The sequence below is a fragment of the Sphaeramia orbicularis genome, chromosome 1 (assembly GCF_902148855.1).
Source record: "Sphaeramia orbicularis chromosome 1, fSphaOr1.1, whole genome shotgun sequence".
Classification (NCBI taxonomy): Eukaryota; Metazoa; Chordata; class Actinopteri; order Kurtiformes; family Apogonidae; genus Sphaeramia; species Sphaeramia orbicularis.
In genome coordinates this window covers 53,064,861-53,078,896 of record NC_043957.1, presented here as the reverse complement: position 1 = coordinate 53,078,896, position 14,036 = coordinate 53,064,861, and the positions used below count along the sequence as shown (strand labels likewise).

The window sequence follows — 14,036 nt, the reverse complement described above, 5'->3', positions numbered from 1 at the left end:
CTACATTGGTCACTAAAATATTAAGACCACACTACAGTATTTTTTGCCATTCATTTCTACTTTTATGTCTTCGTCCTCATGGATCAAGCATGAAATAAAGCTTCTGTCAATGTCTGATTCATGAAAGATTCTTAGAAATATAAACAAGGATAAATACAATCTGAATCTAAATCAGGAGCTGTATTAATGTGTCTATTTTGTGATTATGTTTTCAGCAACAGAAATTGAAGGAATAAAAATTAATAGTGATGTGATTTACATTTCAAAAATCACAAATGGATTTCATTTTGCTGGTCAAACAAAATGTGTGTCAAAACAGAACATTTTGATAGCAAGAAAGAGGCTGCTTTTTGTCTGTTTTCTTATTGTTATATTTATATTCTTAAAATAATATAAAATGATGGACACAAGTTAAATCACATGCTTTGTAAATGTTCTGTTGTTTTTGAACAGGTGAAAAAGAGCATTGATGATCTAGTCAAAACAATTAGAGCCATGACTAAAGTGGGAGTTCAGGTGTACTATGACCATACCCAAAAACAAGTCTGCGGTCTGCCATGATAATTTCAGCATGTTATTGTTTAAGAGTTCAAGGATGTCTGGTGTCGGGTACACAGAGTCCCTGAGAGATCCCGTAACTGAACAACTGAAAAAGGAAGACCAGGAGAAGACTGTTCATTCTTCTGTTTGACTATCCAGCCCTGAGAACATGTCAAGACAATTAAACTGTGGATTATATCTGTGCTGGTATTCCTTTTCTGTCCTCTTACATGGACCTGCAGCCTTTGATTTCAACACTTCAACTCTGAATCAGCCCCCAAATGTCAAACCTGTTAAAGACCAAGAAATCATGGAGGAGGATTCACCGTTTCTACAGCTGAGAGCTAGACTGCCATCTTACTCTCAGCCCATCCGACCATACTCCATTCTGACAAACACGGAGGACTACCACTACATGCCTAAACCTAAACACCGCCGACCCTCTCGTCTTCGCCGTCTCCTGGGATCACATTTTGATCCATTCTGGATGTCGGTAGAGCAGCCATCTGAAGGCTCTGGGGTCTGGACTCCAAATGGAGGTCAAGGTGATGGCCAGGTGTTACCACGTGGAGACGCGCTCCCTGCTAAATTACACACAGCTGTTAGAGACACATTCAACTTGAGTGCCTCTCCACAGCTGAGAGTAGCAGCAGAAAACCACGGACAAAAGCTGGAGAAGGAAGCTGCAGAACTAGACTTCAGCTCTCTGCCCTCAGATGTAGCCAGTGCAGTCCGAGATTGGTTGGTGCGCTCTGCCACCTGTGGATTACACTACCAGTGGGTGAATCTGGGCTCAGCGTTCTGGCCTCGATGGGTTAGGCATACTGACTGTGAAGGAGCTGGTGCTGGGTCCAGCTGCTCCTTTCCCCATGGGATGAAGTGTACGCGAGCTCAGACCACATACATCAAGATCCTTACTTGGCACTGTCAAGAAGTCACAGAAAACAGAGATGCATCCTCAGAGGGTAAAGGTCACAGGTCTGAGGGTAGCACTGGGAGTAGGACAATGGAAACTAGTCAGATGTGCACATGGAGGCCAGTTCCTTATCCTGTGGTCACAGCATGTACATGCTCATGTAAATAAATGTTTTCTCACCAGTGTCACCTGTGGCAGAGTTTCTGTATCCATGCATTACTTGTGTAAAGCAGGTACAAAAAGTTATAGGTGCAGTCCTTGTGCATCATTAATTGCTTTAGGTCATCAGGCTTAATTAAAGTCCTTTCATGTGAGTGTTGGTTGGTAAAATAACAAAAAAGACTTTGTATTCATGTCTTCATTTTCAGAGCTTTTAAAGCTTTGGTCACAAGTCTGCATAAATACATTTTAAATGGGTCATTTAGTGTCCTAACACTAAATGGGCTTACGCAACTGTCACAAAATGTGTGGAAACTCAATTTTCAGCAAGGTTTTGATCAAGTGTAGCTGATACTGCTTACTTTCTTTCCTTTAAAATTGTTTCACAGTTTCTGTTAAAACGAAAGGCTAATGTGCAGCTTGAAATGTAACTTTAGTAGAAGAGAAAAGTTTTACTTTTTCTTTACTCTTTAGTGATAAAATTATCTTTTGTAAATTGTGGTAATATTTTTTTTTTTATCTGTAATCTGTTTTATTGCACAGAAGTGAATGAAATAAATTTGTCACACATTATATACTGATTTCAATACACAGATTTATGACAGATGTGTATGGTTGTCTTTGTAATCCACATGTCTGTATCTGCTTTCCTTCTAACAATCAAAAACCCAAACTGAGATTAGTCCACATCTACACAGTTACTATATACAGTATTGAGTCTGTAATAAATGGAAATGCCATAAACTGCAGATCTGGTTGTTTTTCTTCTGAATGTGATAATGAATCCTTTGTCCAGTGTGTAGTAGCCTAGCAGCAAGTCTACTTTTACAAATGTTTCTTAAAGTAACAAAATGATAATAAAGCTCAATTACTGCTAACTGGAAAATGAAAGTTCCTGGTCGGACGTTACTTTGGATATAATGTGAATTTATTCATGCATAATTAAAAAATAAAGCTACCGGTAGATGTGTGAAAACCCTGTAGTTATCTTCAGTCTCCGGACAGAAAGCTCTGATTTCAAACTATTTGCGTAAACGGATATTGGCAGATGTCCGAGGGCCCGTGAAGGCAGCGCGGTACATTCCAGCCTTGTACACAGACAAGATGGCAGCCTCATTGGAAGACGAATTCGAAGATGCACCTGATGTAGAGCCATTAGAACCGACGCTAAAAAATATAATCGAACAGAAATCTCTGAAATGGATATTTGTGGGGGGAAAGGGTGGTGTCGGTAAAACGACATGTAGGTAAGTTGAAGAAAAATACCCAAGCCTCCTCGTAGTGACTCATGTCGCTAGCTGCTATATTAGCATAAATTAGCTATCGCCACAAACAGACGTCTCTTAGATTATGTGTAACGATAAGATTCGATTTCCCAGGAATGAATATGTGAGTTTTATCTTACTAAACAACGGTGGGCCGGCATTAAAGTAGCTTGACATGTTTAATAAGAGAGACTTGGCTAACTAGTTGTTTGCCGGGTAGTGTAATTGAATGCTTTTAGCCCTGTCACTAGCTAACACTAGCCATTATGCACATGGATTCATGACTTCAGGCTATGCTGCGATGTATTTTCAGTTGGATGTTGACACAGTGTGCGTATGCTCATATTTTATTCGTTTATGGAGGAAACTTTATACTTTATTCTTTTTTGAAAACAAATCTGGCCAACGTTAGCCTTTAAAGTGCCCGTGTGGGTGTAGCTTAAACTGTCAAGACTAGCTGTCACATAACACCTCTAGATTGACTCCGTGGTGTCATGGGTTTTTTGCTACGGAAAAGAGTGATGATATTAGTCTATTTTATAGCTTCTTCGTTGTCTTTTCCCAGCAAAATCCTTAAACTTAAGGAGAAAAGTGAACAGTATTTCTGTTGATGTCGTAGACGGGTATTTTAGGTATAAAATATATATCTGAATCGTCGCTGTGCAGAGTGAGTAATGATACCAAGTCCGTGTCAGACCATTAAACGACGAGTCCGAGTAACTTTAAGGAAGTGGTTTCCAGCCTTTTTTGGCTCGTGACCTTATTTTAATATCACACATTTCTGGCGAGCCCAGACATTCAAAACAGAGACATTTTTTGCTAAAATTAATTTGTTTTTGATCATGTAATAGTTTGCTATACTATGTTGCAAATGAACATTAATTTTAGACGACATTTAGTCTATATACATGTAATGCATATTATTACGGACAGAGGCAGAAAAGTCAGGTGTAGATTACTGCAAAAAGTGAGAATTTTATTTGCCTTGGTCGGGATATGTACAGTCAGTCCAGCTTGGATTTACAAGGTTTACAATTAATACTGAACAAACAATAACTCAAACTATGAATTATGAAAGATCTGCAGCATCTGAAACTGACCACAATGAACATTTGAAAGATAAACAGCACCACAGTGCTTCAGGTTCAACTTCACTGTTTGTCATGTCTTTTATGGAATGGGATTGTCTCTGTAGACTCACCATATATTTTTTGTTAGTACATTGTTGTTGTTGTTGTGGTTTTTTTTTTTTTTTTTTAATCAATTGCTAGGAATTTCATGCGACCCCATTTGAATTCCAGGTGACCCCAAGGTTGAAAAACACTGCTTTAAGGTATTAGGCTAAAGATAAATACATATCAATTTAGAAGATTGTAAAATGTGTGCTAATTATTGCTTTACCTTAACTAATAATGCATTTGAAGACCTTTGCATGCCTTAATCATGTCATCAACAGTCTGTTATCTCAGTTAAATGTATTATAAAACTTGCCCAAACACTCAGTTTAAAATAATTGGACTACCCCTTCCATGCATACCACTACAATGGGGCCGATATTAAAATAAATGTTACTTCATATCAAACAGTCCTTCCAACTATTGGTGTATCAACCTGTCTCTTTCCTTGTCTCTTTTTCTAGCTGTAGTTTGGCTGTTCAGCTCGCTGCAGTCAGAGAAAGCGTCCTCATCATTTCCACAGATCCTGCTCACAACATCTCTGATGCTTTTGATCAGAAGTTCTCAAAGGTGCCGACTAAGGTCAAGGGCTATGACAACCTCTTTGCAATGGTAGGTCAACCTGGTCTCACTCCAAGTACTCTGCTGAAGTGACAGCAGTGAATGGAATTGTTATGTGTGTTACAGTTTTTTAAGTACTTCTCTCTGAAGGTTTTCCGACTAAACACAAAAGATTTCATTGTCTGGGTGTAAATGCGTCTCAGCCTTGCGGTCTTTGAAGCAAGACCGCTGTCTAATCTGTTTAAATGGAATCCTATAACAGATGTGGCTCAGTACCCTGAATATACTACAAATTTCCATAGACTAGAAGATTATGACACATTACCAAAATTATCCTTTAGAGAGGCAAGTGACACCTTGAGATATTGCAACTGGCAAGGCCTGTTTACAGCGGCCCATTTACAGCATCTAATAAATTCACTCCACTGAACCACAAAACTGTCATAAACATTAGAAGAACATTTAACAATGTCAAGGAACTGATTGGCTGACTGATACATGGGATTAGTGCTTAAGTGAATTAACTGCAGGTTAACTTTAACAAATGAATACCGTTGAAATCTTTCATCTTTAGTCAGAATACCTGTCCTTACTGTGGAACAACAACAACCTCTGAGTTGCAATTGCACACTAAAAATAGCTATCTTTGAGTAGGACATGTCTTTTAACTTGCCATTTTCTTTTGCTGGAATTTTGTCATTTTAATACCATGACTCATTTCAGCATGTGTAAATGTTCCACCAAAACAATTTCTGTCAACATCGTTTTTGAATTGTGTAGATGAGTGTGATTCATTTAATGGAATACCTAGTAGCCAAACAGTCCAAGGAGTTTTTGCCCCTGTTCCAGAATGATAGTGAATGGTGCCAGATTTATCTTCAGCACTGACACAGCACTAACTGAATGTGGAAATAGGTCTGGCTGTACAAGACCAAGGTCAGTCTCCAAAAAGGAGATGCTGAAATCCCATGAAAAACATGAGTATTTGTATTAGTATTATTTCTTTGGTAAGGTTAATTTGTCTGTAATGTCGAGGAAAAAGGTACTGGAGCCTCCGGGCTTGATCCACAAGACGGTTGAACACCTTTGTCCATCAGGCTGTCAAGATGCTTAACTCTGTCCACTTCCACCCCTCCTTTGCCTTTATTTATTTTTTTTTTACCTCTTTTTTTATAGTAAGATGAGAGAAAATGGACATCTCAATTCTTTGTATGTCCTGTTTATCTAGTGAATTGACAATAAAAAAAAATCTTTGAATCTTTTAAGTTATCAAAGTACACGTATCCAGAAACCAAAATATGGAAGCAAAACATTTTCATATGCATTCATTTCTACAGCATTTAACCAGTCATTGACAGTGGAATGTTCTCAAGGTACACATTCGTAGTATAACAGCACAGGTGAAACTAATACTGCTCATTAGCACTTGTGTTCCACTTATTGAAAGGCAGTGCTAAGGGGGTCAAGGTACTGCCCCGTCCGACAATATGTCAGGAATGTAAAGGGTGAAGATTTCAACGGTGTGTTGTGTATGGTGAAACATGTAATCCAAAGTAAGAAGCTAGTATTGCTTATTTACTTTTACTCATTCTTTGCTCATACCTTCTTTTGCTCTCATAGAGGGATATGTATGCTGTATTTAGAAAATAAAAAAGTTTTAGTGTAGGACTGTAGAGTCATGAGGATAGTCAGATCTCAAGCCCATACTGTATCATCATTGTGTAACAAACTGAATTGCTGCAGGCTCCTCACAGTTTTCACAGCCGTTTGGATAATTTCTAGAGACGTCATTCAAATTTTCAAATTCTTAGTTGTGTTTGTCAAAAGGTCTTAACAAATTCACACTTAACATTGGACTCTTTGTATTATTTTGTTACAAGTCAGTGTATTCAAAATCAAAAGGTTTTGTTGTATTTTTAAAATGAGCATTAGAACATTTGTTCTAGATCTTTAGATGACTACAATTATCAGTGAACTACACAATAAACAAACTGATATTTTCATTAAAACTGTAACTTGACTGCTCACATATATAACATATACTTCATAATCACGTAAGAAAAGTGACCTGTTGTGTATCTGAAAAATTTAGAATAGTACTATCCACTGGCCTGCTCCTACCTTTTTGTTTACTTGTTAATATAAAATGAAAAGTTTAAAAAATATTTAGAAGTTTTGTCTTGTTTTTGTTTTTTTAACTGACATTGAGTGTTAATAGATGTTGATGTTGGACATAAACAGCTTGGTTGTTATTTTTGTCTTGGTGATTGCAGGAGATTGACCCAAGTCTGGGAGTGGCAGAGCTGCCGGATGAGTTCTTTGAGGAGGATAACATGCTCAGCATGGGGAAGAAGATGATGCAGGAGGCAATGAGTGCTTTCCCTGGCATCGATGAAGCCATGAGCTACGCAGAGGTCATGAGGTTAGAAACTCTGCTGTCACTGCAACAGCAAACAACATAGGTTCTGATGTAGTGACTGTTATTTATAAGTCTACCACTTGTGGATTTTTTAAAAGGTAATATGATAAGGATAGTTTCTAACAGCATAAAAGCTGATTAATCAGTTGATTTTACTGGTGCCATGAAAAAGTTTATGTTGTGAGAAGTTAACTGTTCTTGAGTTTATTATAAACTAGATAGCTGTTGAACTGAACAACTTAGTCAAAGTAAAAAAACCACACACACCTTAATAAATGTCTCTAATTGAGTTTCAGTCTCAAGTTAATTAATGGGTAACTTTGGGTAACCCAGCATCAAACATGACAGGTCAAATCTGTGGAATTCTTGGTACAATGTTTTTTTTAATGTCACGTCCCCAGAAAGTATATTTAGAACTTTAAGTTTGAGCTCTTTGAGCTTTGTCACAAACTATTCATTGTACCATGTATATTCCAAACAGTCTCTGTTCTAAGTTTTGATAGTTCAACTTTATTTTCACAGTAGAGTCCATAGACCTAGTACTGGTTAACTACCTAAGATCTCCATTAGATAAGATATTTTTCTGTAATCCCTCACTTTGCCATTAACACTTCTTCTCATTGTGTCTTCTCATGTGTGCCTCAGGTTAGTTAAAGGGATGAACTTCTCAGTGGTGGTGTTCGACACTGCCCCGACTGGCCATACACTGAGACTGCTCAACTTTCCTACCATAGTAGAACGCGGCCTGGGCCGCCTCATGCAGATCAAAAATCAGATCAGCCCTTTCATCTCTCAGGTAAGGGAGCAAAAGCAGATCTGGACATTTAATGAACTTTGTCATTTTCACAGTTCACATGTTTCTATAAACTCCAGAGCTGATTTTGAGAATAAAGCTCTCATGTGTAAACCCCTGTCTGTTTCTTATTATTAGATGTGTAACATGCTTGGTCTGGGTGACATGAATGCAGATCAACTCGCCTCAAAGCTTGAGGAGACCCTACCAGTCATCCGCTCAGTGAGCGAACAGTTCAAAGATCCTGTAAGTGACACACACACCACATTTGGGGCCTATGATTGTGTTTGTTTACAGTGGAGGTAACAGTAAACAAAGGAAAACAAAAGCTTCTCAATTATAACAGACAACTTCTGTATTTTTATGATCTCGCAAAGCATTTAGAACTACATCTTCCACGTGATTTGACTGTCACTTTGTATCACTATGAAAATATATAATAATCTCTACGCTGTGTGCATCTACACAACGTGTCCCCGCACATGTCTGGGCAGTGGTACTGAACACTCACTCCATTCCTACATTCATCGCTGGACAATGATGTAAAGTCACAAGACAGTAAACAAACTACTGACAACATGCAGTCAGAATCTTTACAGTCAGTCTTGATATATATTGTATATATTCTTACTTGAATTTTTAGTTTATTACATTCAAATAAGAGTTTTGAAAGCAAGCAAATTTTATTATTTGACTTGTTTTGTACTTATACATATTAATCAGTAGCTTTATTATACTTTACAAATTTTTTTTTTTTTGGGGGGGGGGGGGGTGCATTATTGTTTTTTAACATGTAAACCATTGTTATATTGAATGTGTTTTGTGTATAATCCCCCAGGAACAGACCACCTTCATCTGTGTGTGTATCGCTGAGTTCCTGTCCCTTTATGAGACGGAGCGTCTGATCCAGGAGCTGGCCAAGTGCCGAATTGACACACACAACATAATCGTCAACCAGCTTGTTTTCCCCGACACCGAGAGGCCGTGTAAAATGTGTGAAGCCCGACATAAAATTCAGTCCAAGTATTTAGATCAGGTAAGCAGACAGTAGTTTGTGTTTTTGGGTTTACTGAGCATCCAGCTGCTCTACTGAAACTGAAACGAGTTTTTTGTGTTTCCTCATGTCAAATCCACCTGAATGTGTTTTTGGGGGTAGGAAGATGGTTATTATATGGTACTGACGAGTCTAAAAAAGTGATAGGATTAGCAAATGTAAGTGACTGCAGTTATTTTGATAAAGTTGCAAAGCTGCAGGTCTCTTCTTTATCCAAATCAAGCAACTTAATGTGAAGATGTATGGGCTGATACGGGCAATTTCATGGTGCAATGGAAAAACTGAAGGCAAAACATCACTGTCTACTGGTGCTGCTGTGTTGATTCTGTGATAAGCTTTAGAGCATTAGGCCTGCTACATACATGAGAACAGAGAAATGTGTTTGTCCTCTCAATATGGCAAAAACAACAACAAAGTTCATCCTGGCCAAGATATTGCATACTTCACAGGAAACTCAAATGCTGAACTTGCACTTTTCCACATTAACCATGCCGTTTTTGAGTACCTGACCAATCACACAATAGTTCTCCCACACCACACGAGAAGAAAGTTGTGATGGTGTGACGGTGACAGTGTGTCAAGAACAGGCTGCAAAAACTCTCAAATGGAGCAAACGGTCTCATCCGACCAAATCTATCAATAGCAGTTTTACCCCTCCACCTCTGTGAAAACATAGTATTGATCAACAGCAACAGTATTTAAATCGCTTGTGTTGGAGCCAAAATACAGTTTTGTTTGTTTATTCCTCTTTTTTTATTTTTGACCTTAATTTAATAATTGTTTAGTGGGTGCAGTTCATTAAAGGTGTTGTTGGTATGGGTGTGGCAAACTTACATATACCTGCTGTGTGAGGTCAGCGGTGTGTTTGAGGACAGCCCCAAACAATTTTCAGACCGTGAAACAAGTGAATTGACTTGGTCGGCGTTTTCAGTGTTTTCTTTTTTGTTAAAGAGCCTATTTTGTTTATTTGTAGAAAGAATATGGAAAGACAATTGTAACTTATAATGAACTCTTGGATTTAAAATTGCTGAATAAATGGATTGGCATATCCAAAAAAGGCAAAGAAACCCAGCCGGACATTCATTTATGCACGTGTCGAAAATACAACAGGTTGAACCCTTCCACACCATAGTAGTGGCTAAAGGTAAAGCCACTACAGCTTGTTTTAATGAAGCATGTGAATATCATGATGTGTGTTTTCTCTACAGATGGAGGACCTTTATGAAGACTTCCACATAGTCAAGCTACCACTGCTGCCCCATGAAGTCAGAGGCGCTGACAAGGTCAACACATTCTCTAAGCAACTTCTGGAACCCTACAAACCCCCAAACAAGTGATTTCCCTCATTGCAGGACCTCCTCTTCCTCTTTCTCCTCTTCTTCCCCCTCCTCTCCTCCCCTCTTCAGACCACACATCTCTACAGTGTGAACTCACCTCCTCTCAGCTCCCCCCCAGAACGAACCTCAACCTCAAACCAGAACCCCCTCAGCCCTGTCATCTGAAACAGAGCGTGCTCACCGGTGCAAAAAGGTGCACGCTTGTCAAGAAGGGGAGCTGATGAAATCCTAAACACACATCCATATTGTTAAAGAGATACAGCAGTACATGATTGTACTTTCGTTACTTTCACTTCATGTTCTGTTCATTCATATCCTCTGTGTGGCAGTCATACTATTTCCACATAAAAGCATTTTACTCTCTCCTGAAGACAAACCTCTTCTCCTGCATCCTTTTGCGATTTCCAGCCTCAGATGTTTTCCAGTGACGATGCTGTGGATGTAACGGCTTTCAGGTGGTTTGATGTGTACGCCTTGGTAATTCTGTGTTGTTTGATGGCTGTGTCTGTTCTTCAGTTTGATTTAAAATCTGATTTCCTCCCTTGAAACGGTCTGGAATTTCAATACAAATTCAGGCTGTGACGGCAAGGCAGTTAAAAACACTATGACCTTGAATAAAAGAAATGGAGTGGCCTTTGGTCTTCAGTAAAAAAATTTTTGACAAGGCTGTCTTTTTTTTTTTTTTTTTTTTTTCCTCCAAGACTACAAAATCAGATTGAAGTACATCTTTGACCATTTGTTCATCACCCAAACCCTACTTTGCCACATGCATTAGAGCAGTTCCTCAAACAGAAGTCAAATTAGGAGTGTTGTGGACTGTTAATACTGGACAGTCTTAATAACCTCTAAGTATTTGAAGTCACTGTGACTTCTACACATAGTTCATGTTTGGAGATTGATCGGATTGCTTTTGTTGTGAAAGAGATTCAAAGCTTGGCAAAAGTCCAAGTGTGATATTTTTGGGGCCAGAACCTTACAGAGTTGGCTGATGGTGGCTGAACCACAAATACTCAGTTCTCATAGAAATCATCAGAAGCTTTCATTGTCAGACATTTCCTATCCATCCTCTGCTGAACACTTGTGGGAACGCTATGAAAGGACTATTAGTAGCCTTAGTAGGTGTTTTGTCAATTTAAAAAAATTGAATGTTGCCTGATCAAATGAATGGTGAAACAGACCCAGTCACATTTAAGAGAAACTGGACTCTTGATTGGCTCGTGTTAGTCCTGCTTGTGTTAACTGATATATCCTGAAAGAATAGATGACAGGGCAGTGCATCCTCAAACAAAAGCATCATACCCCTTCCTCTGTCACTGAATGCTTTTGAGTCAATAAGAATCTGTTTTTCTATAGATTATCTTTTAAATTAAGTTGCAGATGTTAAATAAAAACAGACTTGCCTCAGCCGACAGTCTTTTGGTGGTGTTTTCTTTTGATCTGTCCACCGCTTAAGCCCCTCCTTTCACTGGAGTAGAGCACACACCCATAACCTGAACACACTGCAGATTTACTTTGACAGAGCATGTGACCTCAGTTAACCTTTACAGTTAGATCACGCAAGACTGACTTTCATATAATTAATGATAACATAGTGCAACAGCAGCAAATCAACTGCATGTATTGTAGAAGCACTGTAGGCCTTGAAAGTCTTAAGTATCTCCCAGTCCCCAAAATATCTTAAAAAAAGTGGAGGTTGACTTAAATTGCAGATACATGAAGTGTTACAGTGTACACATATATATGTCTATGTACATGTATTTACAGTAATTACATGAATGAATTGTACACTAGAAAGAATCTGAAAAGTCACTGTATTTAATCTGTAGACTGCTTTTAACTGGTAGTTCAAATATTACTTTTCTTTCATTCTCTCAATTCATATTTTGACCCAAATTTGTTTATTAGAAACCGTAAACCAACACTTTAACTTTATTTTTCTTTATCTGTGACACAAATTTAACCCAGTGCTACTTTTGTGGCAGTTCCAAAATAATTTTTTCTTCCGATATAACCTTTCTCAGGGAATTTATCACCATTTATTATAATATTATCCTCTGTATTTTGCATTTTTTCCAGTGAAAATCAGGTGTTTTCCTATATTTAACTTACTGATCTTGTCCTTTAATCATCATGCTGAGATTACATTTGAGGGTTATCATACAAAAAAACAGAGAAAACTCAAGAAAAAGTGATTTTGTCTGTAAAATATATCATTAACTGATCATAAACCAGGTGTCTCCATCCACTGTCATTGATCCAGCTCCATGGGTTTCACTGGTGAATCAAAGTTGTAGAAGATGACGGTGTTTCCATGGCAACTACGGAACCTCTAAACCAGGGGTGTCAAACTCATTTTCTCCTAGGGGCCACATTCAGCCCAATTTAATCTGAAGTGGGCCGGACCAGCAAAATAATGGCATGACAGCCAATAAATAATGACAACTCCGAATTGTTTTAGTGCAAAAAATAACGTTCAATTATGCCAAACAAAAACTATCCAAACAAAAAGGATGCGAATAACCTGAAAAAATTAAATTTGTTAAGAAATATAAGTACAATTTTATCAATATTATGCCTTGACTTAATTATAGGCTACATGTGCATTACAGATCAGATCTACGAAGGCACAAAACATTTAGTAACAGGCAAAATATTGTTAAAATTGCACCTCATTTTCTTTAGACATTTCAGGTAGTTCATATTTGTTCAGGTTATTCACATTTTATTGTTAAGGAATAGTTTCTTAATGTAAATATTTTCATAATTTAATGTTTTTTGCACTAAATCAAAGAGGAAAAAAAATGGTGTGGTCATTATTTATAGGTTATTATGATGTTATTTTTGAGTTTGTTGCTGTAACTTGCACTTTGCCAATTCATCCATGGGCCGGATTGGAAACTTTGGTGGGCTGGTTTTGGCCCCCGGGCCGCATGTTTAACACCTGTGCTGTAAACGTCCAAATGGGTCATATCTGATGACCATGAAAAGATGACAAACTGCATTTTACATCAAATATTTACATGGATTGATAGGATGAGTGGATCAACAGGTGAAACAGTTTATATCAACAGATGATTTTGGTCACTGGTGTATATTTGGGTCTTTATGGGTTAATAAATAAACTTAACGAAGTTCTATCTAATCTAATAGAAGGAAGAAACATTGGACAACCCATTAAAGAAACTCATGATCCTTCAGTTTATCACTACATACACAATCACACATTTGGAAACTTCACTGGTTAAGTCAGACACATGTATTGGAGAAAAAAATGTAATATAACGTGAAGGTGATAGAAAATGAAAATATTCAAGCAAGGTACAAGTCAGGGGTGTCAAACTCATTTTAGTTCAGGGGCCACATTCAGCCCAATTCGATCTCAAGTGAGCCAAACCATTAAAATTCTAGCTTCAAAACCTATAAATAATGAGATCTCTTCATTTTAGTGCAATAAAAAACATTAAATTATGAAAATATTTACATTTACATACTATTGTTTCACAAAAAGATGTGAATAACCAGAAAATTTTTTTTATTTCTTAAGAAAAATAAGCTAAATTTTAACAATACTATGCCTCAATTTATCACTTGTACATGTGCATTTACACACAATGTTACACAAACATAATATTGTTGAAATTTTGAAGTTTGGAATGTGTAACTAAAATAAGAATGTCTACAATATTATGTGTCAACTCATTAACACAATTTACTAATCAGATCTACAAATCCACAAAACATTTAGTAACAGACAGAATATTGTTAAAATTGTACTTAATTTTCTGGTTGTTCACATTTTATTGTAAGGGTTATTAGA

At 37.5% G+C, this 14,036-nt stretch overlaps 2 protein-coding genes across 2 annotated transcripts; both read left to right on the top strand.

Moving 5' to 3' along the window:
- The first annotated feature begins 709 nt into the window (after window positions 1-709).
- On the top strand, window positions 710-1,624 carry LOC115417906 (noggin-like). Its single transcript, XM_030132127.1, has 2 exons — window positions 710-1,079; window positions 1,149-1,624. The coding sequence occupies exons 1-2, from the start codon at window positions 710-712 to the stop codon at window positions 1,622-1,624; spliced, it is 846 nt and encodes a 281-aa protein (XP_029987987.1).
- A 1,059-nt stretch (window positions 1,625-2,683) lies between these two features.
- On the top strand, window positions 2,684-11,625 carry get3 (guided entry of tail-anchored proteins factor 3, ATPase). Its single transcript, XM_030141540.1, has 7 exons — window positions 2,684-2,862; window positions 4,520-4,667; window positions 6,890-7,038; window positions 7,681-7,831; window positions 7,967-8,074; window positions 8,667-8,864; window positions 10,091-11,625. The coding sequence occupies exons 1-7, from the start codon at window positions 2,720-2,722 to the stop codon at window positions 10,217-10,219; spliced, it is 1,026 nt and encodes a 341-aa protein (XP_029997400.1). The 5' UTR covers window positions 2,684-2,719; the 3' UTR covers window positions 10,220-11,625.
- Window positions 11,626-14,036: the final 2,411 nt, after the last annotated feature.

Excerpts from the sequence above, each read along its gene's own strand:
- LOC115417906 (XM_030132127.1), top strand. The coding sequence starts at position 710 with ATGTCAAGACAATTAAACTGTGGATTATATCTGTGCTGGTATTCCTTT. Across the intron at positions 1,080-1,148 it reads GGTCTGGACTCCAAATGGAG|ACACATTCAACTTGAGTGCC; the intron begins GTCAAGGTGATG and ends CAGCTGTTAGAG.
- get3 (XM_030141540.1), top strand. The coding sequence starts at position 2,720 with ATGGCAGCCTCATTGGAAGACGAATTCGAAGATGCACCTGATGTAGAG. Across the intron at positions 7,039-7,680 it reads AGCTACGCAGAGGTCATGAG|GTTAGTTAAAGGGATGAACT; the intron begins GTTAGAAACTCT and ends TGTGTGCCTCAG. Across the intron at positions 7,832-7,966 it reads TCAGCCCTTTCATCTCTCAG|ATGTGTAACATGCTTGGTCT; the intron begins GTAAGGGAGCAA and ends TCTTATTATTAG.